This window comes from Amorphotheca resinae (genome assembly GCF_003019875.1).
Source record: "Amorphotheca resinae ATCC 22711 unplaced genomic scaffold M430scaffold_3, whole genome shotgun sequence".
Classification (NCBI taxonomy): domain Eukaryota; kingdom Fungi; phylum Ascomycota; class Leotiomycetes; order Helotiales; family Amorphothecaceae; genus Amorphotheca; species Amorphotheca resinae.
The window spans coordinates 155,129-178,274 of NW_020194473.1; the positions used below are offsets into that span (position 1 = coordinate 155,129).

General features: G+C 38.4%; 6 protein-coding genes across 6 annotated transcripts; 2 read left to right on the forward strand and 4 right to left on the reverse strand.

The window, feature by feature from the left end:
* Positions 1-1,843: 1,843 nt before the first annotated feature.
* Positions 1,844-3,546, forward strand: M430DRAFT_116275 (hypothetical protein). The gene has a single exon (XM_024861628.1). It carries the CDS (start codon positions 2,107-2,109, stop codon positions 3,391-3,393), a length of 1,287 nt encoding a protein of 428 aa, XP_024722809.1. The 5' UTR covers positions 1,844-2,106; the 3' UTR covers positions 3,394-3,546.
* A 2,886-nt stretch (positions 3,547-6,432) lies between these two features.
* M430DRAFT_33514 (hypothetical protein) lies at positions 6,433-7,505 on the reverse strand. Its single transcript, XM_024866381.1, has one exon. It carries the CDS (start codon positions 7,480-7,482, stop codon positions 6,847-6,849), a length of 636 nt encoding a protein of 211 aa, XP_024722810.1. The 5' UTR covers positions 7,483-7,505; the 3' UTR covers positions 6,433-6,846.
* Positions 7,506-7,624: 119 nt separating this feature from the next.
* M430DRAFT_209263 (hypothetical protein) lies at positions 7,625-8,501 on the reverse strand. Its single transcript, XM_024864398.1, has one exon. It carries the CDS (start codon positions 8,328-8,330, stop codon positions 7,878-7,880), a length of 453 nt encoding a protein of 150 aa, XP_024722811.1. The 5' UTR covers positions 8,331-8,501; the 3' UTR covers positions 7,625-7,877.
* Positions 8,502-9,147: 646 nt separating this feature from the next.
* M430DRAFT_25743 (hypothetical protein) lies at positions 9,148-10,624 on the reverse strand (the record flags this gene model as incomplete). The annotated part of the gene is made up of 2 exons (XM_024865289.1): positions 9,148-10,439; positions 10,492-10,624. 2 exons carry the CDS (start codon positions 10,622-10,624, stop codon positions 9,148-9,150), a joined length of 1,425 nt encoding a protein of 474 aa, XP_024722812.1.
* A 1,469-nt stretch (positions 10,625-12,093) lies between these two features.
* Positions 12,094-12,270, reverse strand: M430DRAFT_98073 (hypothetical protein; the record flags this gene model as incomplete). The annotated part of the gene is made up of 1 exon (XM_024870091.1): positions 12,094-12,270. A coding segment is annotated over one exon (177 nt), but the record flags the coding sequence as incomplete, so codon positions are not given.
* A 9,102-nt stretch (positions 12,271-21,372) lies between these two features.
* Positions 21,373-21,594, forward strand: M430DRAFT_97401 (hypothetical protein; the record flags this gene model as incomplete). Its single annotated transcript, XM_024870033.1, has 1 exon — positions 21,373-21,594. A coding segment is annotated over one exon (222 nt), but the record flags the coding sequence as incomplete, so codon positions are not given.
* Positions 21,595-23,146: the final 1,552 nt, after the last annotated feature.

Below are 23,146 nucleotides of genomic sequence, written 5' to 3' on the forward strand. Positions count from 1 at the left end.
GGGGGGGGGGATATTGGGGCGCTTGTGGATGGGGTGTGGTGTGTTTGGGATGGAAAGGAGTGTTTCTTTCCCCGAGGAGGAGAGTGAAGATGACAGACAGTAAGAGGGGGAAACACAATCCTTATTTATATCCAGGACTTACAAGTCAGGCAGGCCAATTCCCATACTGTCTACCTTCACATCATATACCTACCACGCAATACATCCTCGTGCCTCACTCGCCCCTAAACACCGAAGAAACCGCCCAATTCCGGGTCTTACCTGCAGCTCTAGAGGATGTATTGACCATCCTGCGGCGCCGTCTCATCTCCTCGCCCAATTATCAAATCGCGAATACGGTTCGAAGATGGTTGTCCGCGATCGATGTGGTTCAGAGGAACGAATCTGTCTGGTTTCTTCTATTTCGACGTCTCCTCGGGAGCCATAAATAAGCGACCCCCGCGCTAACCTCGGTTCGTATCTATTCATGGATTGCGCTAGCCTGGTTTCGTAATTCTGGGGTTTTTGATTGATTGAGATTTAGAGGGAGAGATGTTGAATTGTGTTTTGAATACGGTGTTAGGGTTTTAGATGTTAATCTGTGATTTGAATACGGAGTTAGGGTTTAAAGGGGTTGTTTTTATCAAAAGTATTTCGGAAAATGGTGCAGCATGGAAAGATGGGAGAGAATAAGTGCTCGTCCATTGCTCTGAGAACAGGCAAAGGGTTCTTTCTCTACCTCGACCTTGGAAGATAGCATAGAGCTTCGAGACTACAATCTAGATTTACTGGATTTGTTTTCAGATAAAATGGTGATGCAGGATACAGTACAAATCAAAGGCTTGGTGGTAAAGAAGTGAATTCTCCTCGTCGTCGATACATTAGAACCCCTTGTAGTGATATTGCTTCTGCCCGCCCCGGATCTTTTAAGTCCCTTGCGCGTCGCTCCTAGAAATCCATTGCTCCCAGAGATACATTGCTCCCAGAAATCAATCGCTCCTCGAAACCAATCGCTCCCATAAATACAATGTTCCTAGAAACCCAGTATTTCCACCGTGTCGCTCTCTTCTACCCTCTACACGGGGGGTGATGTAGGTTGGCCGTTGTCGCATCGTGGGGTACATGGCTGGTTCTCAACGCAGGTCTCTTGACAGCCCCCGGTGCAAGTGAAGAACGTCGGGCCCCCATTCACACAGACGATGTAATTGCTGTCGACATCGCAGTAGTTGAAGTTGGCGTAGGGACAGTAGTTGTATGGTTCCGGTACGGGTGCTGGTGCTGACGCTGCGAGACTGCAGAGGAGGGCCAGCACAGGGAGAGGAGCGAAGAGCTTCATTCTTGTGTGCTTGGGGAGGGGAGATGTGGTAAGGACTGTGTTGCTTGACTTTGCAAATGCGTATTGAAAGGAGATGTGGAGGAGCTCCGTTGATCGAGGCTTGTAGGATAGATAGGTAATGAATGACTGACAGGATGAAGCAAAGTATCAAAGGTTCAAAGAATCCGGGGCGACTTTATATACACCATCTTCCATACCTTGACATTCCTCTGGACAACAAGCAATTTCTTTATCCAACATGTTTTAATTTTACATGCGGGCGGCACGGGGCAGGAGATCCCTTGGATCCCTTCATCTTTGCCGATCAGCTTTTCCTGTTGTTTGTCGGTGCCAAAATCTCTGGATTTCATTCGTTGCCGAAACCAACATGTTGGCGCGTTGGGTTCAGGTACCTGCGTCGAGCAGAGGGGAACCCGGACTGATCCTGGCATGTTCCCCGGCTGAAGCGAATCGTATTATTTTGTCATTTATCACTATGAATGTACAGGAGTACATCGAGATCATTCTGATACAAGTGTTTCTGTAGCTCAATCCATACTAGTCGTCTCTTTATTTAAATCCTCCGTCATCACGTGACCGGCGACCCATCACGGGATTCCATTGACTTAATACGAACATCCCACTCTCTGGGACTTGATAAGAGGCCAACGTTCGCCATGACGGGTCTTCTCGATATGCCACTGGAGGAGTGGCTGAAAGCACGAGTCGCAGAGATCGAAATAAGTACGCCTCTCCCAATTGCAATCCCAAAGCACCGTCTGCTAACGGGCAATTGAGGTGGGAAACCCACAATGGACATCTCCACCATCCTGTCGACCCGGAAACCCGACCTCGCCACTTACGAAGCGATATACAAGAACCTGCACCAGCATCCCGGCCTCTCCTTACAGGAATACCTCGCTGCCGAGACCGCGGCGAAGCACCTACGAGGCCTGGAGGGCTTCGATGTCCGCACGAACATCGGCGGCACGGGCCTCGTGGGGATCCTGAAGAATGGAGAGGGCAAGACGGTTCTTCTGAGAGCTGATACCGATGCGTTGCCTATCGAAGAGCTGACTGGCTTGCCGTACGCCAGTAAGGCTCGGGAAGTGGACGCGCAGGATGGGATTGAGAAGCCCACGATGCATGCCTGCGGGCACGACATGCACATCGCGTGCATGCTCGCCGTTGCCGAGACGCTCCACGCTGCGCGGGAACAGTGGAAGGGGACGCTCGTCGTTCTTTTCCAGCCGAACGAGGAGCGTGCTGGGGGTGCGAGGGCCATGATTGAGGATGGGCTGTATGATCCGGAGAGGCATGCTTGTCCTGTACCTGATGTGGTGCTGGGCCAACACGTCATGCCTTTTGCAGCTGGTTTTGTCGGGACCAAGGCTGGACCCTTCATGAGCGCTGCGGATAGTTACAAAGTGACGGTTTACGGAAGGGGAGGCCATGCGTCCCAGCCCCATAGAACAGTTGACCCGGTCGTCATGGCGGCACACATCATCGTGCGGCTACAGAGCATCGTTGCTCGGGAGGTGAACCCAGCCGATGCGGCCGTGGTGACAGTGAGTAACGTCCAGGGCGGCATGGCAGAGAACATCATCCCTGGCGAGGCGAGCATCAAGCTCAACGTGCGAACCGTGGTGCCGGAAACGAGGGAGAAGGTGCTAGCAGCCATCAGACGGATTGTGAAGGCCGAATGCGAAGCCAGCGGAGCTACCGCCGAGCCGCTGTGGGAACGCATCAGCGAATTCCCCTTCACGACCAACGATAAGGAGGTTACGGAGACGCTGGCGGAAGCCTTCACGAAGCAGTTTGGCGACAAGCACCTGACTGATTCGGCGCCATTGGGAGGGTCGGAAGATTTCTCCATCTTGGCTACGGAAGCCCCGAATAAGAGCGGTGGCAAGGGAGTCCCGTATAGCTATTGGTGGTTTGGAGGAACCGATCCGGCGATGGTTGAAGAGGCCAAGAAGGTGGGAAATACGGATGGGATTCCGATTAATCACAGTGCGTATTTTGCGCCGGTGATCCAACCTACGATGTCGACAGGAGTTGATGCGATGGTTGTTGCTGCTTTGACCTTTTTGAGATAGAAAATGGACAGGATAGATTATACATGACCCTGGGGCATTGGTGGCATCTCTACTACACATTGTGCCAGATCGACGCTGTGGGAGCTTTGTGTTGGGATTCGAGTAGATCAGAACTTGGATTGATGCCATAATCCTATCTATCTTTCCTCCCCCTCACGAAGAGCCCCTCTGACTCTGAAAAAATCTTACAGATGTTAGGCGCAGCCTATGACCAGGCCATCAAGTTCCCATCATACGCAACCCGAACTCCATCTACCTCCCATTCCATGTCTTTAACATCTCCCTTCCTCTATCCCCTCAACCTATCTTTCTTTCACATTCTTAGCTCCCTCTCTCTCTTCAACAGCATTAAAATCCAACTCCGAAATCACCTCGCTCCCTCTTCTCCCCCTCTCCCTTTCTTCCCCATTTTCATATCCTTCACACTCCCCCCTTCCCTCCATCTCCTCACTCTCCCCCCTCCCCACCACCAAATCCACACCGCCTCCAACCACCCCACCACCGGCAAAATCAGCAGCACATACCTTACATAACAATATTAACCAGCATATCACGCACCAGCCAGCGCCGGTCCCAAGATCAATGCAATGCCCTCACCCAAACCCCATACCCCCTACTCCTCCAATGCAGCGCACAGATGCCAAACGCGCCACGGATCCAGACGAGCGTGGCGAGGGGGAGGAAGAAAACGATGCGTAAGATGGTCAGGACGAGCGTCAGGAGTCGGGAAGGGAGGTTGAGAGGACGGGATTGCGAAAGCGGGGTTGTTGGATGTTGGATGATTAGGTGGGAGAAGATTGTTGGGGGGAGACGGGGCGTTGAAGAGGCTTGTTGATGGAGTGGTGGTGGCATCTTCGAGGTATAGGTATATATTTGATAGAAGCCGACACCGAGGACGAGGATAAGGACGAGGACGAGGACACCGAGAATCGTAAGATCGATGCATCATGCTGTATGATCTGAGCTCCTGTGATAATCGCCAAGTCGCGGCCCGCGATTCGAAGATACGAGGTTTTGGAGCTGTAGAGGAGGATGGAAAGGAGGAGGAGGAAGGGTTGTAATGATGTAGAGGATAGCATCTCTCTCTATTGCCGATGCCCTTGTATGTCTTTTTTTCTTTGAATGTCTATCTCTGTACAAGATTTGGTTTCTGGAGAGGAGAGGAGGATGAGATGTGGTTTTGGTTAGGAATTTTCCTCTCTACATCCTTACTCACTCCACTTCGGAGTGAATCTCGAAATAATATATTTCTCGATAACCTTCTCAGTCTTTCAATTATCATCTCCAGATCAATAATTAAGATATCTTGATTCTCTAAACCAATCCAAACAATCTCCCGTACACCCCCTATCCCTCTCGCTTACCCCCCCCCCCTCCTAATTATTCTACACGTATAAAAGATCCTTCAAACCACTATCTATCTTATGAGAATCACAGCTACGAAAGGGTAGATGCCTCTGCATCACCCTGGGAAACCACTCACACTTCATCTACAACTTTGTTACCTCGCTACGCATCTTTAAGGATCTCTAACCATGGCAGCATCGCAACTCGAATCAAGTCGCCCCTTAGGCTTCCTCGTGGGCCTCGTTCAAAAGATCGAGCGGTCTCTTCAAGCTCCGGGATTGAACAGCATCCCTCAGATGTCTATCTGTGGAAATTGCAACTAGGACGTGCAGGACTTTTGGTGTATGTTCCTCTTTTTGAGTATGGTCAAGGATTACAGGGCGACAGAGGTGCATTCAATAATTTTCATGATGCATTATCGTTGCGAACTTTAACTTTCCACAACAAATTATCATTGCGAATAATAACTTTCTACGACAAAGGTTGGTTCTTAACGGATATTGTTTTTCGCAATGAAAATTAACCATCCTAAGGCTAGGTTTTAAGGTGTGTAAGTGTCTCTAGTTGTTGTCTTCTATAGAACTAAGTAATAATTATAAGATTTAGATTCGCTAATACTTGTCGTGATTCGTAAGTAGGTAAAAGTATAAGATGTCTTGTTTAGAACTCTTGATTATAATCTATCTTAATGTTCTTCCTTGCTTATAGTGTACACGTATACAAATTTAAAAAAGAATAAGGTAGATATATAAAATAAACAAACGTTAGTAAGAGTAGAGTGAGTAGATTAGGCAAAATGCCACGAAATTCCCCTTACACACACGCTGACAGACTGGATGTTAGCATGCTATCACTATTCGAGACTTCTTATCTCTATGGCGTGGTTGGCACATAAAAGCTAAAGGTGTGATTAAGAAAGCTCTTATGCTCCCTAACTCACCACGGCGCCAACCAGTGACTTGACAAGTTGAACAGTATATCGCAAGACTTTTTGCCCACCTTGTCACCTGTACGACACCAACGTCCTGCCGAGGTAGACACCGATTGCCAGCAAATCATAAAGGGCGGTATTTCTAGAGCCCATTAATACTGTATTTATTAGCCATCTCCTGTAGCGTAGCATAATACACAAAATCCCTAAAACTCACGTCTAAGGAGACTTGTGACTTTGCAAATTGGGGTTGCAGCTCATGGCTTAGATTAATTGTCTTTGACATCTGTAATTAGTCATTTGAGCATACACTGTTCTGGACCCAATGTGACTCGTCCCGAGTTCAACATCTTTTTGTACAAATTGCCGTTTAGTCGGTACCGGTCACATTCCTGCCAGGCTGCCAGAGCATTCATTGGCGATCCCTTTCCGTAGAGCCTGCCTTGTCACTTCACGCCAATAGCATTGACATCCCCTGATCGAACTCACGTGATTAACTTTACATGAGCGTCGTGACGTGGCAGTTGGCAACCAAGACTCAGGTGTAGTCAATAGAGACTTGATTGGATTGTGGTGCCATTCGATACCTCGCAAAAATGGGGTGCACGGCACCATGTTATAAAGGATCCGCTCTGGCACTATTCAGGCTTTTAGTTAGTCCCTATGCCAATAATCTAAAGCTCAGACCAAATATCGGTGTATTGTACGTGATTGATTCCATCTTCCATACGTGTTGAATTGACCTTGTTAGGACCTCAGCCCGAACTCCTCCAACTTCTTCGGCTACGTCAATCCCAGCGAACCCCAACAGATATACATAATGTGTAACAAGGAAATTTCGGAGTACATCTACAGATGCGGGCATCGAGCCAAACAATTCATTCGAATCAAAAGATGCACCACCGCAGAGAGTCGTGGTTCGGACTGCACAGGAATTGACCTTAAGGAAAAGGAAGTCGGCTCGTCAAGAAGGAGGGACGATTGCCCTGTGTGCAATGATGAGGGGTATTCTCGGTAGACCCATAGGCAGAGCGCAGAAACGATAACCCCAGCGTTTAATCAGGCGGGAGCCTCCTATCGCATCTGTTGAAAAGGCATTATTGAAGGGTCATAGTCATTCTTGGACAGTTGGACTCTTATCGAAATGGTTAGATCTACCCAAAGAGCCTCATCTCTCAGATTTTCTGTAATTCAGTCATGATTGACACGTGTACCTCCGCGGCTGAATGAACTTGACTGTGCCAACACCTCCTGATTAGTTCTCCACAGGGTATACCGTCCACTTCTGGAAATATCCCTTTCTTAAACAAAACCTCTACCTCCTCATCTGTATGCTCGGCGTAAGGTTGCGTACCGGTCATAATCTCGTAGATAGTTGAGCCCAGTGCGAACACGTCTGTCACAACCGTCGAGGGCGCCTCCCAGGCGCGAGGAAGGCAGAATCTTGCGCCTTCAACCGCCGAAAAATACGATCCGTCAATAGACGAGCCCGAGAAATCTATTATCCGAAGCCGGAGGCTATGGTCTAACAGAAAATTTTCCGGTTTCACGTCGCAGTGGATGACATTGTGTGAATGGACAAGGTGCAGTGCTTCAGCAGCATCGCACGCCCATTGAAGTCGTTGGTGGAGGCTCAAGTCTGCGGCTTTATCCTGTAGATATTCTCTCAGATTGCCGTTTGGCATGTATTCCAGAATAAGGCCGTCTTCCTTAGAGTAGCCCATCATTTTCAGGAGACGATCGTGAGGCGGTAATCTCTGATATATTTTGTACTCGTGCTCGATATCCCGAAGACTTTGTTTTCTAGTCATACCTGGGTAAGCTGCTTTTCGCACATACCCAGAAGGAAGGAGATAGATCAAGCCTGTGCTCCCACCCGAGATAACATCTCTGCGAGAATCAGTTTGTTCGCTGTTGTAGGTGTCCAACTGCCTTATAGTAAGCAAGTTACCTTTTTGTGATGTGTTTTTATCCTTACTCGTAAAACTTCAAAGCCAGGCCTATCCTCGTCAGCCTTGGTCGCTTCCTGTAGATTACTTGAAGTTGTAGCTCCGAGGGTGCTGTAAAATGTCAGTAAAATAAATAGGATAATGGGAATTGGAGTTCGTGCGTCTTTGGTCCGAGATGTTCTTTAGGATTTCCGTATCCGGCTTCTCCAGGGGCCTGTTGACCACTCTCCCTATCCTGCTCCACCAGATTCTTATCCCTATGACTGCCGCGGAGCCAGTTTATTGTAGCAGCGAGCCAAGCTAAGAGGGCCACGGGCCTTCGCCATGATAATATCCATCGCACCCAAGCAGTCATCGAGCAAGTTGAAATATGTTGTGAAGCTTGCACCGATGTCAGGAGGGCTTGTTGACTTGAGCTTGCGTCCAAAGAGCGTGTTCTTGGATTCAAAGATTGTCTTATCGGGAACCGACAAAGAGAATATAACAATGATATTTTGACGCGGGAGGCGGCACTCAATACGCATGATATCGCAGATACCAGACCGTGGTCGCGACTTTCTTCCCAGGCTATCGTTAATGTTTGGCGGATTCCACGACCTTACGGACAGAGTGTCAGCTAGCTGGTTAGACTTGGCAAACGCCCCTAGTCTGGTTGGCATATGGACTGGAAAGAGATATTGAGGGCTTCTGGGATTCAGCAGAAGGAACATACAGACTGACTAGCCTGTGTCGTCAGCACTTATGAACTGATGTCAGGCGTCCGTACTGAAAGACGAGATTAAGAACAATTCAAGCTGGTCAATATCATGGTGCAGTGAAGGCTTTAGCACTGCGGCAGCAGGACTATATTGTTAAGCTGTGTTGTTGAGCCGGCAAAAGATGCATTTCGACAGAGGCTAAGGACCGGCCCGACCGGGAACCCACAAGCGAGCCGGCTGACCTAATCAATAAACCACGTGATAGGGAGGCTCTTATCACCTCCAGCCAGAATTATCTCTGATATGGTGGCATTATTGAATAGACTACAGCAGCAGTTAAGTATGTCATAGAAGCTTTTTGTACTAACTGGATTAGATATAGGGCAATTGGACTACAAGACATTACAAGCTGGAAACAAGTGAGTATTAAGATGTCAAATAGAGCGAATTAGGCGATCGATTAAAAGGGACGAATTAGGTAGATTTAAAAGGATTAAATCACACTAACTACTAACTATTACTCAAGGATTAAAATGGGCTATATAAGTTGTAACAGGTCAGAACCTGGTATCATATGGTTCAGGGGAGTCAACAAGCTACTCGCTATCCGGTAATCATCGTGCAACAGCCGGGAATTCGGTAGTTGATAGTAGGAACATTGCCAGGGAATCTAGATACCCATTGTCTATCTCATGACAGTATGGTTGTTTAACCTACGCACCTGAAAATGTCTGGCTCATAGACCATTCGTCCATCGCCATTCGTCACATTCCTATGAACCATCTTCATTTGATCCTCAAACATACGGCCTATTCCCCGCACTCTCGTATCAGCTGAGAGTTACCCCCTCCCCCCGTAGTACTTCAACCATCGAGTCGAGACCCCGTGATGCAGCTAACTGAATTAGAGCTTCCCCGTTAACTCCTAAATCAACACCCGCTGCCACAAGAAACTTCACCATAGCCGTATGCTCAACGAGTACCGCCGCATTCAACGCGAATGGACCCATCTCCAAGCCCTCAACCATCCCGTAGTCAATGTCGGCGCCGTGATCAATCAGCTTGCGAACTATGACGAGACTTCCTTTAGCGGCTGCTGTAACAGTCGGATTACCCGTAAACGCTCCGTCTTCATGTCCCTCAAAATTCGGGTCGGCACCACGTTCCAATAAGAGATCAACGACATCTTCATGGCACCGTCGGCAAGCTTCGACAAGCGGGTTTCCAATTCGAGCGGATACTCCGCGTGTATCGGCTCCAGAATCGAGAAGATGCCGCACCATTTCAAGGTTTCCCAGATGAGCATGCCTTGCCAAGGCACCAGATACGTCGTGAGGCTCAGAGAAGAAGCTGTCAAGGTAATTATACACCTCGACATTCCTTGTAACCCATTGCGCTACAGCAAGCGCATTGCCTATGCTGGTACGGCCATCAAGAGTTCCGAATGCTTCACCGACAAAATCCGTGCTGTCTGGTGCAGCTCGTGAAGGGGGGTATATGGCCAGACGAACCATCTTTATATCTCCCCTCATCGCGGCCCCGCAGATTGAAGCCGGTCCTACCTTCCCTCTCCAGTTGCGATTGAACCTGAGGAAGGGGTCGAGATTTTCCAGCTCGGGTACGTGCTCTTGAAAAATCTCAAGCATCTGCGCGTTCCCTGCCCATGCAGCGAGTTTCATGGGCGAAGAGAAGAGGTGGCTCTCACTGTGGGGAGAATGGCCTTCTTGGAGCAGCCGTTTCGCTATGGGGATAAGGTTTAGGTACGCCGCGGCGCACAAGAGGTCTAGATCAGGGCTCTGTGGCTCTTTCTCGAGCTTAGAGTTAGTGGAAGGATTTGTACCCTGTTGCAATGCCGGCCAGCAGAGAGTCTCAATTGTAGCCCCCACGTCAGCACCTGTTTCTTCACAAACACGCTTAGCAACGAGGCCGATATCGAGATAGCGGCGCTGAGAAAAAGGCGTAGACATCTCGTTTTGAACTCGGTACACGAGGTAGGAGTGCCAGAACTTGGTGGCTCCATGATCGTTCTTGATGTACCATTCGGACAAGACTCTCTCTGTGTCGAAGGAGTCTAGTAGCCGCGATGCAAAAATTGCAGGCTCGATTTCATGGGAAAATCGCTCTGCGCAAAGTCTGTTAGTTGCAGTGGCGGGGCTGAGAAGAGCAAGACATACTGCAAACAAGCCTTAATCTCAAAGCTCTCCTAATTCCACGGGCGAGAACGGCGTGGATCAATATTTTCAAGATGAGCTCGGCGGGGAGGCCCAAGAGGTGGAGCTCCTTATCAGTTGCTATGATGGAGGTCATTTTTCTGAATTGCCCAAGGTTTACTGATGAAAAAGTTGATGAAATGGTAAGCAGCCAACTCGGGCGGGTGGAAGATCGGAGAAGGGTTGCAGAGTAAACTTATAATACCCGGAGGATCAAAGGAGGCTGTGACATTGGACGTTTCATGGTGATAATCACTAAAATAGATGTCCACAGCGATGTGTTTATTTTTAGATAGACAATTCCAGGGCTGAGAGGTGAGATGGTCGTTGGAGTTTGGCCTCGCTTCGTCAATATGAGCTTCCCCGTACCAATAGCTTCCCGCCGAGGTTCTCGCTTAATTTTGAGCATACAATCAACCCCAATACCAGGCCAAAAGTTTGAATATCTGCTGATGGCATACTCTGATATTGATAGCTTGCTCGGATACTATTGACAAGCCGGTGCCTATATTCAAATTTTCGATCCGGGGCACGTACAGAGTAATGGTGTCAAACGAGGCAAACAGGCTCGATTTGAAAAAAGGACTCGATTAAAGAGTTGTCAAATAGAATGAATTAGTGATCGATCAAAGGGAGCGAATTGAGTGGATTCGATTAAACTAGATTAAATTAAACTACTAAACTAGGATTAAAAAGGAGGCTCTATATATAGGTAATAGTAGCAAATTAGTATAACAGATCTGTAGTAATAAGGCTCTATTACTATAGTAGAGTAGGTAGTAAAGTAAAAACTCTGTATTAAACTCTAAGTAAAATCTGACTCCTAATCTACTAGTAATATAGTATTACCTGATTAGGAAATTAAGTTATTATGTTTAACAGTTAGGTTTCTAACATACCTCCTTAAGGAGTTACGATTTTACTCTTAATTAGGAAATAGTAAAGCTATTTACTTATTCTAAGTAGCCTCTTATCTATATACTTAATATAAATATATTAACGAACGTAATAATCAAATAATTAATTAAATAAGTGTCTAAAAATAGTATATATCTACTATAACCTGCGTATTTAGTCTAGATCTAGGTTCTAGTAGTCTTTTTAGCTAGTTTTTATACTTAATTTACTAATCCTCTTTAGCTTGTAACTTTAGTTACTAGTCGACGTAAGCTAGCTAATTTAGTATTAAATATCTACTAGTTTAAGCTGTTTAACGAACTCTTAGTGTTTTTAATATAGTAGGGCTTTTATAAGCCTATTAGCCGGTATGTTATTAGTTAATATCTACTCTAACTTAACGCGTTAAGTAGCTACCTCTTGCCTTAGCTAGTGTTAGTAGATATCGACGTACTTAAGCTTAGTAGCTAGTCTAGGTGTTCTTAGCTCTATTAGCTATATCGTTTATAGATTATCTACCTTTATAAAGTACTTAAACCTTAGATTAAACTCTAATATAAGGTTTACAAATACCTTACACTACTAATATAGCTCTTTTATAGCGTGTGTTACTACTAATAGCTCTGCCTCTATACTTAAAGTAGTGACAGTCTTTTACTTACTTAATTTCTAGTTAACTAGCCCTCTAAACAAGTAGAATACGTAACCTTCTGTACTACGTCTATTTAGTAGGTTATTAGCGAATATAGCGTTACTTATATAAGTAAAGGCTTGCTCTAAATCTATTCTATTCTTATATTTAATAGCTAGGTGTTTTGTTAAATACAGGTATCTAATTACCTTATCTACTACTTAGTAGTAATCTAGTAAAAGGTTAATTAAGAACTTAAAAAGCTATATAGCGGCTCTTATTATATCCGGCTATATAACGATAGTAGCGTATAGAATTAAGCCTACTTTTTACTAGTAGGCTAAGACCTTCTAATCTATTACTTTACCTGTATATAGTACTAATTTATTAGTAGCTATAAGTATAGCTAGTGTTTTACCTTTATTAAGGTAGAACCTCTTTATAATAGACTTAATATACAAATCTTAGCTTAGCTAGATCTACTATACTGTTCTATCCCTTATTACTCTTATCCTTAAGAACTAACTTAACTCCTTTAGATCTTATATCTTATATTTACTAAATAGCTTTGTTTTAAAAGAAAGGAATTTGTTATAGTTAGATTATCTAGATAATATTACTATATTATCTACGTAAAAGAAGACTATTAGCTTATTATTTATATAAAGGCAGTCTGCCTTAGGTATAAGGAACAGCCCTAGTTCTTTTAGTATATAAGTAAACTTACTATACTAGAGTAGTAGTAATCTATAAAGGCTGTATAAGGCCTATAAGAAAAGGAGGTAGTGTTCTAGCTTACTAAATCCCTTTAGGTAGCGAATATAGACTTTACTATCTATATTACTATTAGTAAACGCGTTAATAGCGTCTAATTAATAGATATTAAGATTAAACTAGGCCGCTATAGCTATTAGAGCCCTAAATACTCTTAACGTAAGGGTAGTAGCGTAATTATTATAGCCGTTAAGGCGCTATAGATCGTCTTTAACTATAAGCCTAGCCTTAAATTTAGCTAGAAAGCCGTTAGTATTAAATTTATATATAAACACTTACTTTATAAGGATTATATATCTCTTAATAGTTAAATAGTAGACTAGTTTAAAGGTTCTCTACCTCTTTAGATCTATATACTCTTTCTTTACTATAATCCTAAACTTAGTACTATAAGGGTAGTTTTAAAGCTCTCTTTAGTAGCTAGGTAACGCTAAAAGATTAGTTTAATAAAGTCTTTGTTTCTTGTATTTAGTACCTAGTTAAAAGGCTAAATAAAACCTACTATATTCGTTAATCCTCTCTTATTATACTATATAAGCGTGTTTATAGTTTTAACGTTACTTCTTAAGGCCTTTAATAATGTTACTACGCCTAATACCTTTAGATCTAGGCCTTCTTTATAGCCTCTTTTGTTAAATTATAACGTTATTAGATAGTAAGATAAGATCTAGCTATATTAGTAGCGCGTCTTTTATCTCTACGTCTAATTTGTTAGGTTTGTTAAAAACAAGTAGATTAAAAAGATCGTAAGGCTTAAGAGATCGTACTAAGGGCTTAGATTTATTGTTTTTAGCTATTAGCTTTACTAATTAACTTAATTCTGTTAATCTATTTAATCTAATTAGTACGTTTAGTACGTTTAGAGTAGTAAGTTTATTTAATATAGATCCTAGTATGTTTAGTATGTTTATAAGTAGATCTGTTTAATTTATTAGATCTATTTGTTTATAGGATTTGTCTAATTCGTTTAGTTTAACATTAAGTATAGCCTATAAAGTAAGTAAAGGTATAGTAAGTAAGGGAATCTAAGTTTTAGTACTAACCTAAGGTACTAAATAAGGCTTAACTAAGTGTTCTCTCTTATCCTCTACCTGTTAAGGTGTTAGGTGTATTTCTATAGAGTAGAAGAGGTAAGAGTTAATAAATAGTCGTAGTATATTTAAAGGTATATCACTACTTTAACTATAGACTAATCTCTAAACCTCTCTTTCTTTCCTCTCTCTACTCTCTATTCTTATACTTCTTAATGCCTACTATTACCTTAGTCGTAGTACATAGTTACCTTATACTTAATTTCTAAGCTATTATAGTCTTACGTATTAGCGTACTTAATATAGTATCTTCTCTTTTTAGCTTCTGTCTTTAGAAGCTTATAAGTAGCCGTTAGATTATAGAGAGGCTAGGACAGGCTAATACCTCTTTAGAAACAAGAATAAATATATAAGAATAAATTAGTAAGTAAATATATAACTATATAACTATATAACTATATAACTAGTAGTATTAAGAAAAAGAGAATAGTAGTAACTTTATAGTATAGTAAAGGCGTATAGCTAAACTATAAGATTTTTATTATATATCGTACTTTTAGATCTCTATCTAGTATACCTCTTATATTTACTTTAAGTAAAGACACATTATAGTAAAGTACTAGTAAGTCGCTAGATAGTCGTAAGACCCTTTATATATAATATAAACTATATTACCTAGGCACGCTAGTATTCCTTACTCTTTTACTACTTTTAGAAATCCTTTATTACCTCTTACTAGAAGGTTAATAGTATACTAATAGTAGGTAGCTATAAGGATTAAACTATATTACTTATAATCGTATTTTTTAAGTAAATATAGAAAAATACCTTCTTTATCCTCTTTTACTTAGTCTATCTCTTATAGTACTAAGAAGTATATAAAGACTTGTTTTTATTAGTTTATTACCTCTTTTTCTTCTTTTTACCTTATATAAATATAACGCTACTATACCTTCTCTTTCTTATAACTCTTTTAACAAACTTCTAATATACTTTTATTAAACTATTAACGATAATATAGTACTAACAAAGCGTTTAGTAGCTTATAAGTAATACTTAAACTAAATAGCTTTATAAGACCTATAAAGTACCTTACTAAAGTATAAGGATAACGACTATAAGTATTCTTTTTTAGTAAAGAGTAACGGCCTAATAGTATAGTAGCTACGTTAATAAAGTACGTCTATTATAAAAATCTAAAAAAGAAGTATATTTTTATAAGTATAACCCTTTTTAAGGTAATACTCTTATGTTATAGCTTTGTTAACGTTACTAGGTTGTTTTAACTCTTTAAGCTAAAGGAATTAAACTTTAAAAAGTAATTATAAAAAAGGATAAGGTAAAGTAGTCTATTATTTATAGTAAAGTTAAAGCTAATATAAATAGGCTATAATTTAGGCTACCTAAACTTTAGTAAAGAAGAGCCTTTAACATTTAAAGTCTTAGACTATAATATTAGTAGAAAAAAGGCTTTATAGTAATAAAGTAAATAAGAAAGAGTACGTAAAGTAAAAGTTAGGTTATCTAGTAAAAATTACTTATTAGTTAAAGCTTTATAATAAGTTTGTTACGACTATAAATATAGAGATAGACTATTATAATTAGCTTATAAAAGAAGTAATCTAAGTATAGTAAGACTATATTACTATCTTTAAAAAGTACGTGTCTTATTTTAAGAAAGTTATAAGTATCCTTTACTCTAATACTAAGTTACTACTAACTTAAAAGTAGTACGTATACAAATTATAAAGATCTAAAGAAAGTAAGAAAGTAAAGGATAAAGTAGTAGTAGATACTATAAAAGATAATAATAAAGAAAATAATAGTATACCTTTTTAATTATAAGCCTAGAACCTTATAAGGCGTAAAAAGGTAAAGTCCTTATAAGCCTAATAGATATCTTAGTCTTAGATAAAGAAACATTTAAAGTAAAAGCTATTCTTAACTATAAAGGCCTATAAAAAAATAGACTTTATCTTATAAAATAAAAAAGGTATAACAATTTAGAAAACTTATAAAAACTATAATAAAACCTTAATAATAGCCTACTTTTATATAAATATAAACAAATACATTAAGATAATCGTTAGAAAGGTATAATATTACTAGTATAGTTATAGTAACGTAAGTATAACTTTTATATTTATTATATAAAAACTTAAAAACCTAAGTATCTTAAAAAAAATACTAAACTACTCTTTTACTAGTAAATACCTTTTAAAGCTTTACTAACTTTATTATTATATATCTTAAAAAAAGAAAAAAGAAAAAAAATCTAAAGTATGATCTTACTTATTAAAGACACTTTAACCTTTAGTCGTCTATTATTTATCTTTATTACTATCTTTTCAGATATAGTTATACTAACAAAAAGAGACGTAGTCTATAAGTAAGTCTATAGTCCTTAATAACGTCTTTAATTTAGTAAGGGCTAATATACTTATTTATAAATTTCTTAGAGAGTTAACGTTACCTTAAGTGTTTTATTAATAAGAGTACTTAGTCTTTCTTTTTAAATAAAATCTTTTTCTAGTTCTAGTTATACTATTTCTTATACTATTTTTAAGAGTACTAAAGAAATATAATAATTTCTTTATAGCTACTTTATAGCTACTCTACTTGTATATTAGCTACTAGCGCCTTTACTAGCTTTAACTAGTTTAGAGATATGTCCTTAAGACCTTATAGCTAGTACTTATATAGTACGTATAATAGTGTTACGTTTATTATAAAGTACTATAAGGTATTATATACAAATTTAGTAAGATCTAGCTTAGTTACTTAGTTATCTTATATAAAGCTATAGTAAGTTTAAAGGTAATACTTAATAGCTTAGTTCTACTATTCTGTCTGCCTGTCTGTTTATAAGTAATAAGTAGTACTAAGTCGCTATAATGTTACTAGGTACTAGTAAAAACTACTCTAGAATTTACTTATAAAGAAAGAGCCTTAGTCTAAGACAATACTATCTAGAATTCTAAATTATCGTATAACGTAGTGTATTAAGAGAGACGCTAGCCTGTTGCTAGTAAGACGATTAGTGTTAGGTGTACTAATACATAAGACTATAATAGCTTAGAAATTAAGTATAAGGTAACTACGTACTATAACTAAGGTAATAGTAGGCATTAAGGAGTATAAGAATAAAGAGTAGAGAAGGAAAAGAAAGAGGGTTTAGAGATTAGTCTATAGTTAAAGTAGTAATATACCTTTAAATATACTATAACTATCTATTAACTCTTACCTCTTTTACTCTATAAAAATATACCTAACATTCTAATCTCTTACCTTTACTAAAAGGTTATAGACTATTAGAGTAAGAAGTAATAACGTAGACATAACAAATAAACCTTAATAAGACGTAGGCCTCTTCTTAAGTAACTCTTTAGAATACCTCTTTATAAGTAGATAGTAGTAAACCTAGTATAATACCCTAAATGTTAATAAAAATCCTTTTCTTAAGTAAGACTAAGTTAAATAAGAAGATTGCCTAAGTAAAGGTAGAGTAGTACCTTAAGCAAAAGTAAGACTACCTTATAGCGCTTAAGAAAAGAGAGGCTCTCTTAATAAACCTATACGAATTTAATAACCCTTCTAAAGTAGAACAGCCTTTCTAGTAAACTTATATTAAAGAAACAAGAAAGAGCTATTGTTGTAAGAAACTACTGGCCTATTACGTAAGGTTATTAGTCACGGGACTAGGACTCTAGTCTAACCTAATCAGGGTTAGTAACCCGCTAAAATTCCTAGTTGTTTACTATAGCTATAAAGGCACTTTGTATAATTACTCTACTTAGTTAATTTAATTTATTAGTTCTTATAATACGACGATAGATTAAATATCCTATATAACATAATAGTAATACTATTTGATCTCCTCTAATACTAAATTTAAATTCGAATTGTTTAATCTATTAATCTATTAAGATTTACAGTAAGGCCTGTTTTTAATTATAGTACGCCTAAAGATTAAACTAAGCTCTAGACTAGATTACAGAGCCTAGAGGATAATAGCTGTTATAGAACCCTAGACTAATTATGATGTCTAACTTAACTATACTTGCGAGTAGTAAGAGGCTATAGAGTAAGAGTAACTACTATACCTAGAAATCTAATATATTTAACATATTAGAAGCTAATAGACTTAACAGATACATATCTAAGAACTACTCTATTCTAAAGGTTGTTAAGTACAGTAACGCTAAAGCTATAAAAGAGAAATAAGAACAATATAGTAAATAAAGAGCTAGTAATATAGTAACGCGCTAGGTTATTAAGGAGAACATCTTGTTAGTTCTTATACTTAATCTTATAGCTAAAGTAGACTTAGTAAAGGCTATGTAGACTAAGCTAGCTAATTACTATAAGGGCAAAGGGTTTACTTAATAGTACTAAGCGGCAGATAAGTTCTAGTTACTTAGATATAAGGATTATAATAATATAGAGAAGTTTATTAACGCCTTTATAACTCGACTTAAACAAGCTACTTAACTAGATGTAGCGCCTAAGAGCGACTACCTGTACGCTATTATCTTTATTAATCGACTTACAAAAGCCTTCTCTTAATAGGCTAAGAGACACTAATCCCTTTAAAACCTGTAGAAGAGTAGTAAAAAGAGTACCTTATTACTTAACACGTTAATTATAGAGATTAGAGACAAAGCTTAGGCAAAGGATAGCGGATTAGTACTATTATTAGTATTACTATATAGTAGTAAGCTAGATAACAAGGATAAAGAGAAGGGTAAGGGTAAGGATAAGGATAAGAAGAAGCTTAAGAAGAAGTAGTGCTACTACTATAGTAAGCTTTATGTTATAAAGGATAAAGACGACTATTAGACTACGTTCTTAGAGAGGCGTCTAAAGAAGGACTAAAAGGACTCTTTAAAGAGCGCTATATTACTCTATATAGTAGGTAATTAGTAGCCGTAGATTAATAGTGTACTAGGCCTAAAGGCGTTAAAGGTAGCGCTTAGATTAGCTACTTAAAAAGAGTTTTAAAAGGGGAACTAGTGCCTAGATATAAGGGCAACTTACTACATATATAATAATAAGTCGATCTTCTATAGCTTTAAAGTAACTAAGTAGTTATAACCTGTTCTAACAGGCGCTAGGTTAATCTAACTAGAGGGTTATAGTAATATCGTTCTAAAGGCTAAGGTAGAGAGCGATTAGTATTGTAAACTATAGCTAGAGAGAGTTTTATTTATCTTAACCTTTCTTATTAATCTCTTATTAAGTGTTAAGCTATTATACTATAGTAGATCTATTATAAAGAGAGCCCTTCTAGACAAAGAAGAGAAGATGCTTATACTCTATAAGGTTAACGATATAAGGGTATATCTATAGTTAGATACGCCTAGCTACTATATTATAGTACTACTAGCTACTCTTTAATAAGGCAAACTAGGTATTAAACTATAGTATAAGAGATTAGGGTACCTAGGCTTTAATAACGTCTAAAAGACCGTAGAAATCACTACTAGTATACAGATTACAGATAAGCCTATAGATACAGATCTTAGCGTTATAGTTCTATATAAGCCTTATAAGCTGTCTAAGCTACTACACTTAGTTAGACGCTCTATTAAATACCGGCCTACTGTTATACTCTAAGAGGTAAGTATAGACGTAGTAGAGGTTATCTTAATTAGATTCTGTAGTAAGCGCTACACTACTATTATAATAGATATAGTAACTTGTACTAGATAAGGCTACCCTTATAAGAAGAAAAGAGAGGCTTATAATAAGATCTTTAGCTTTATTAACATAATAGAGCGTTAGTTTGCCTCCTTTAAGATCCTTATATTAATAGTTAACAGTAGTAACGAATATAGTAGTATTACGTTAACTAGCGTCTATAACGTAAAGGGGATTTAAGTTAAAGAGACTACACTATATACTCTTAAGTAACTAGGTATATCTAAGATTATAAACAAGATTATAGCTAGACAGCTACGATCTACTATAATTAACTAGAACGTCCTTAAAAAGCTATGGCTAGAGTTACTAGAAAAGACAATTTATATTATTAACAGAATAGCTACGTTAGCTATTAAGGGCAAAACCTTATATTAAGCCTTTATAGATTAGCTATACCTAAATCAAGACAACAAGCTGTCTATAGCCTACCTACAGGTACTTAGCTATAAGGTATATATTTATATCCTAGATTAAAGACAGGTTAAGTTAAGAAAGTTTAATAAGCGCGCTAAAAAGGGGATCCTTCTTAGTTTTAAAGGCTACTAAATATACCGCTATTACGTGCCCTTAAGAGCTTATAAGATCGTTAGATTATTAAACGTAAGATTTAACAAAAGAGGTTTTGTATTAGAAGTGTTAGATAATAAGATATAGTTACTACTAACTAAACCGCGCCTACTAACTAATCTACTTATAGATTTAACAAACACTAAAGGCGTAGATAAAGCTAAAGATTAAGAGCTAGCTAAAGATTAAGATCTAGCTAAAGTAGCTAAAATAGCTAAGAAACCGCCCCTTACTACTACTAATGTTAATCTACTAGCTAATACTAACTCTACTATAGAATAGATCTAAGATTAGTCGACTACTGCCTTACCTGATTTAGTAGCTATTAAGCGCGGCTAAGGGCGCCTAAAAGGCTTAAAGAATAAGCTAAAGACAGTAGCTTAAGCTCTAGCTTAAGCTTAAGACTTTATACGTTCTATTAACCTTAAATCTACTTAAGTAACTCGATCCTAATTACGTTATATAACTAGAGAGAAGGATATAAGAGATAATACTAAGTAAGGGGTATAGTAATTAGCTTATTTAGCTATAGCTATAGCGTTCTACGCTACTTACTAGACTATAGTTAAAGACGATCTAGAGAACGTTCTAATTATATATAAGAAGGCTGTTAGTAGTACTAAATCTAAGTAGTAGAAAGAGGCTATTTAGAACAAGCTTAACTTACTTGTAAAGAATAATATATAGACTCTAGTTAAGAGATTAAGCCTTTAAAAAGGAACTAAGGTTCTAGGTAGTAAGTAGGTGTTTAAGAAGAAAACTAGTGTTAATAGCTCTATAATCTGTTATAAGGTACGCTAGGTAGTTAAGGGATACAAGTAGTGTTATAGACGCGATTACAATTAAACTTACGCTAGCGTAGCTAAAAGTATGACTTAGAAGGTAATCCTAGCCCTAGTAGCTAAAGAGGATTAAGAAGTAGAACAAATAGACTACGTTATAACGTTTCTAAACAAAGAAGCTAATAAGGATATATACGTTAAACTTCTAACTAGGTCTAGTAAGGGTAATACCTATGTCTACAAACTTAATAAGGCCTTATATAGTCTAAAGTAGGCTCTATAGTTATAGTAGCTAAAGCTACGCTAAGTGCTTATTAAGCTAGGTTTTAAGCCCTTAATAGCTAACGATTACATATACTAATACCCTAAGAGTAGATTAATTGTTATAACTTATATAGACGACTTTCTACTAGTCGGCCTAAAGAAAAAGGAACTAGCTAATCTAAAAGTAGTCTTATAGAACGTTTTTAAGATAAAGGATCTAGGTCTTTACTACTACTTTATAAGTGTTAGGATCGTTAGAGATAAAGAAAACAGAACTATATCTCTTGTACAAGACGCTTACATTAATAAGGTACTTAAACACTTTAGGATAAGTGATTACAAAGCCTCTAAGACGTTATTAGATCTAGCTTACGTAAAGCTTATAGTTTTAAACCTAGAACACACTATAGTAGATTAGATTAAACTATATTAGTAGATCGTTAGCTCTCTTATATACCTGTTAACGTAAACACGCCCGGATCTATACTATTTAATGTCTATGTTATTACGCTATCTTATAAATCCTTTTACTAACTATATAAGCGCTATAAAACACGCTTTACGTTACTTATAAGGTATACCTAACTTAGGAATTATATATAGGATAGGTAAAGGAGTGTTAAAAGGGTTATATAGATATAGCGACTTAGATTACGCTAGTTATATAGAAATACAAAGATTAACTATTAGGTATTTATTTAACTACTATAGTAGTACGATATCCTTTAGATTAAAGCGCCTATAAGTAGTAGTACTCTTCTTTATAGAAACAGAGTACTACAGGCTCTTTAACGCTATAAGGGAGGCCGCCTAGCTAAGGTAGCTATTCTACGAGTTAGGTATTAACTCTAAAGACACTAAAACGATCTAAATATATAGTAATAACTAAGGATCTTTAGCGCTAACAGATAACCTAGTTATCTACTAGAGAACTAAGTATATTAACGTGTAGTACTACTATATTTAAGAGTAAGTCGCGCTAGGCAAGATAGAGGTTTAGTTTAAGTGTATAAAGGATATAGTAGTAGATAGGCTTACTAAAGCTCTAAAAGGACTAAAACACGCTAAGTTCTTAAAGCTATTAAACCTGTACGCTATAGCTATTCTAGTCACCTCTTAAGGCTATTAAATACGTATACTATAGGTGTTCTAATTACTTAATTAGGACGATTCCTTGTTTCTATTTCCTTTTTTAGTATAAAAACGGCAGAATCCTACTAGTTTACTATTTCTATTTCCCTTTACAGTAATAAGACAACAGAAAACTTACTAGTTTACTATTTTTATTTCCTTTTTTAGTAATAGTAGCGGCAGAATCTTACTAGTCTACTATTTCTATTTTCTCTTTTAGCACCTTACTTAGTAGAACAGTAGGCAGTATAGAATTTAGGCTAGATAAATAGATAGGACGTTATAGGCGTAGATTTAAGGGTGTGTTATAAGAAACTACTAGCCTATTACGTAAGGTTATTAGTCACGGGACTAGGACTCTAGTCTAACCTAATCAGGGTTAGCAACCCGCTAAAATTCCTAGTTGTTTACTATAGCTATAAAGGTACTTTATATAATTACTTTACTTAGTTAATTTAATTCATTAGTTCCTATAATACGACGATAGATCAAATATCCTGTGTAACAGCTATTATAATACCTCTTTTATTCTACTAAAAAACAAGACATATACTAGTATTATAACCTTCTTATTTAACTAAGAAACAGAGTTTAACACTTATCTAAAGAGTTATCTAATAGATACTAAACGCGTTAGCGCCGTAATAGTAGTACTAAAGGATTATATTAAAGAGCGCTAGAAGTCTTTTATTTTCTTAGAAAAAGGTAGATTAGTTCTTAATGTAACTTAAGAAGAAATAAAGGCGTAGCTCCTTTATAGTATTATAGATAAAGGTACTTACTCTCTTAAAGTAGTATTAAAACTCTAAATGTTAACTTAAAACTAAAACAAGACCTTT

Excerpts from the sequence above, each read along its gene's own strand:
- M430DRAFT_209263 (XM_024864398.1), bottom strand. The coding sequence starts at position 8,330 with ATGTTCCTTCTGCTGAATCCCAGAAGCCCTCAATATCTCTTTCCAGTC.
- M430DRAFT_116275 (XM_024861628.1), top strand. The coding sequence starts at position 2,107 with ATGGACATCTCCACCATCCTGTCGACCCGGAAACCCGACCTCGCCACT.
- M430DRAFT_33514 (XM_024866381.1), bottom strand. The coding sequence starts at position 7,482 with ATGACTAGAAAACAAAGTCTTCGGGATATCGAGCACGAGTACAAAATA.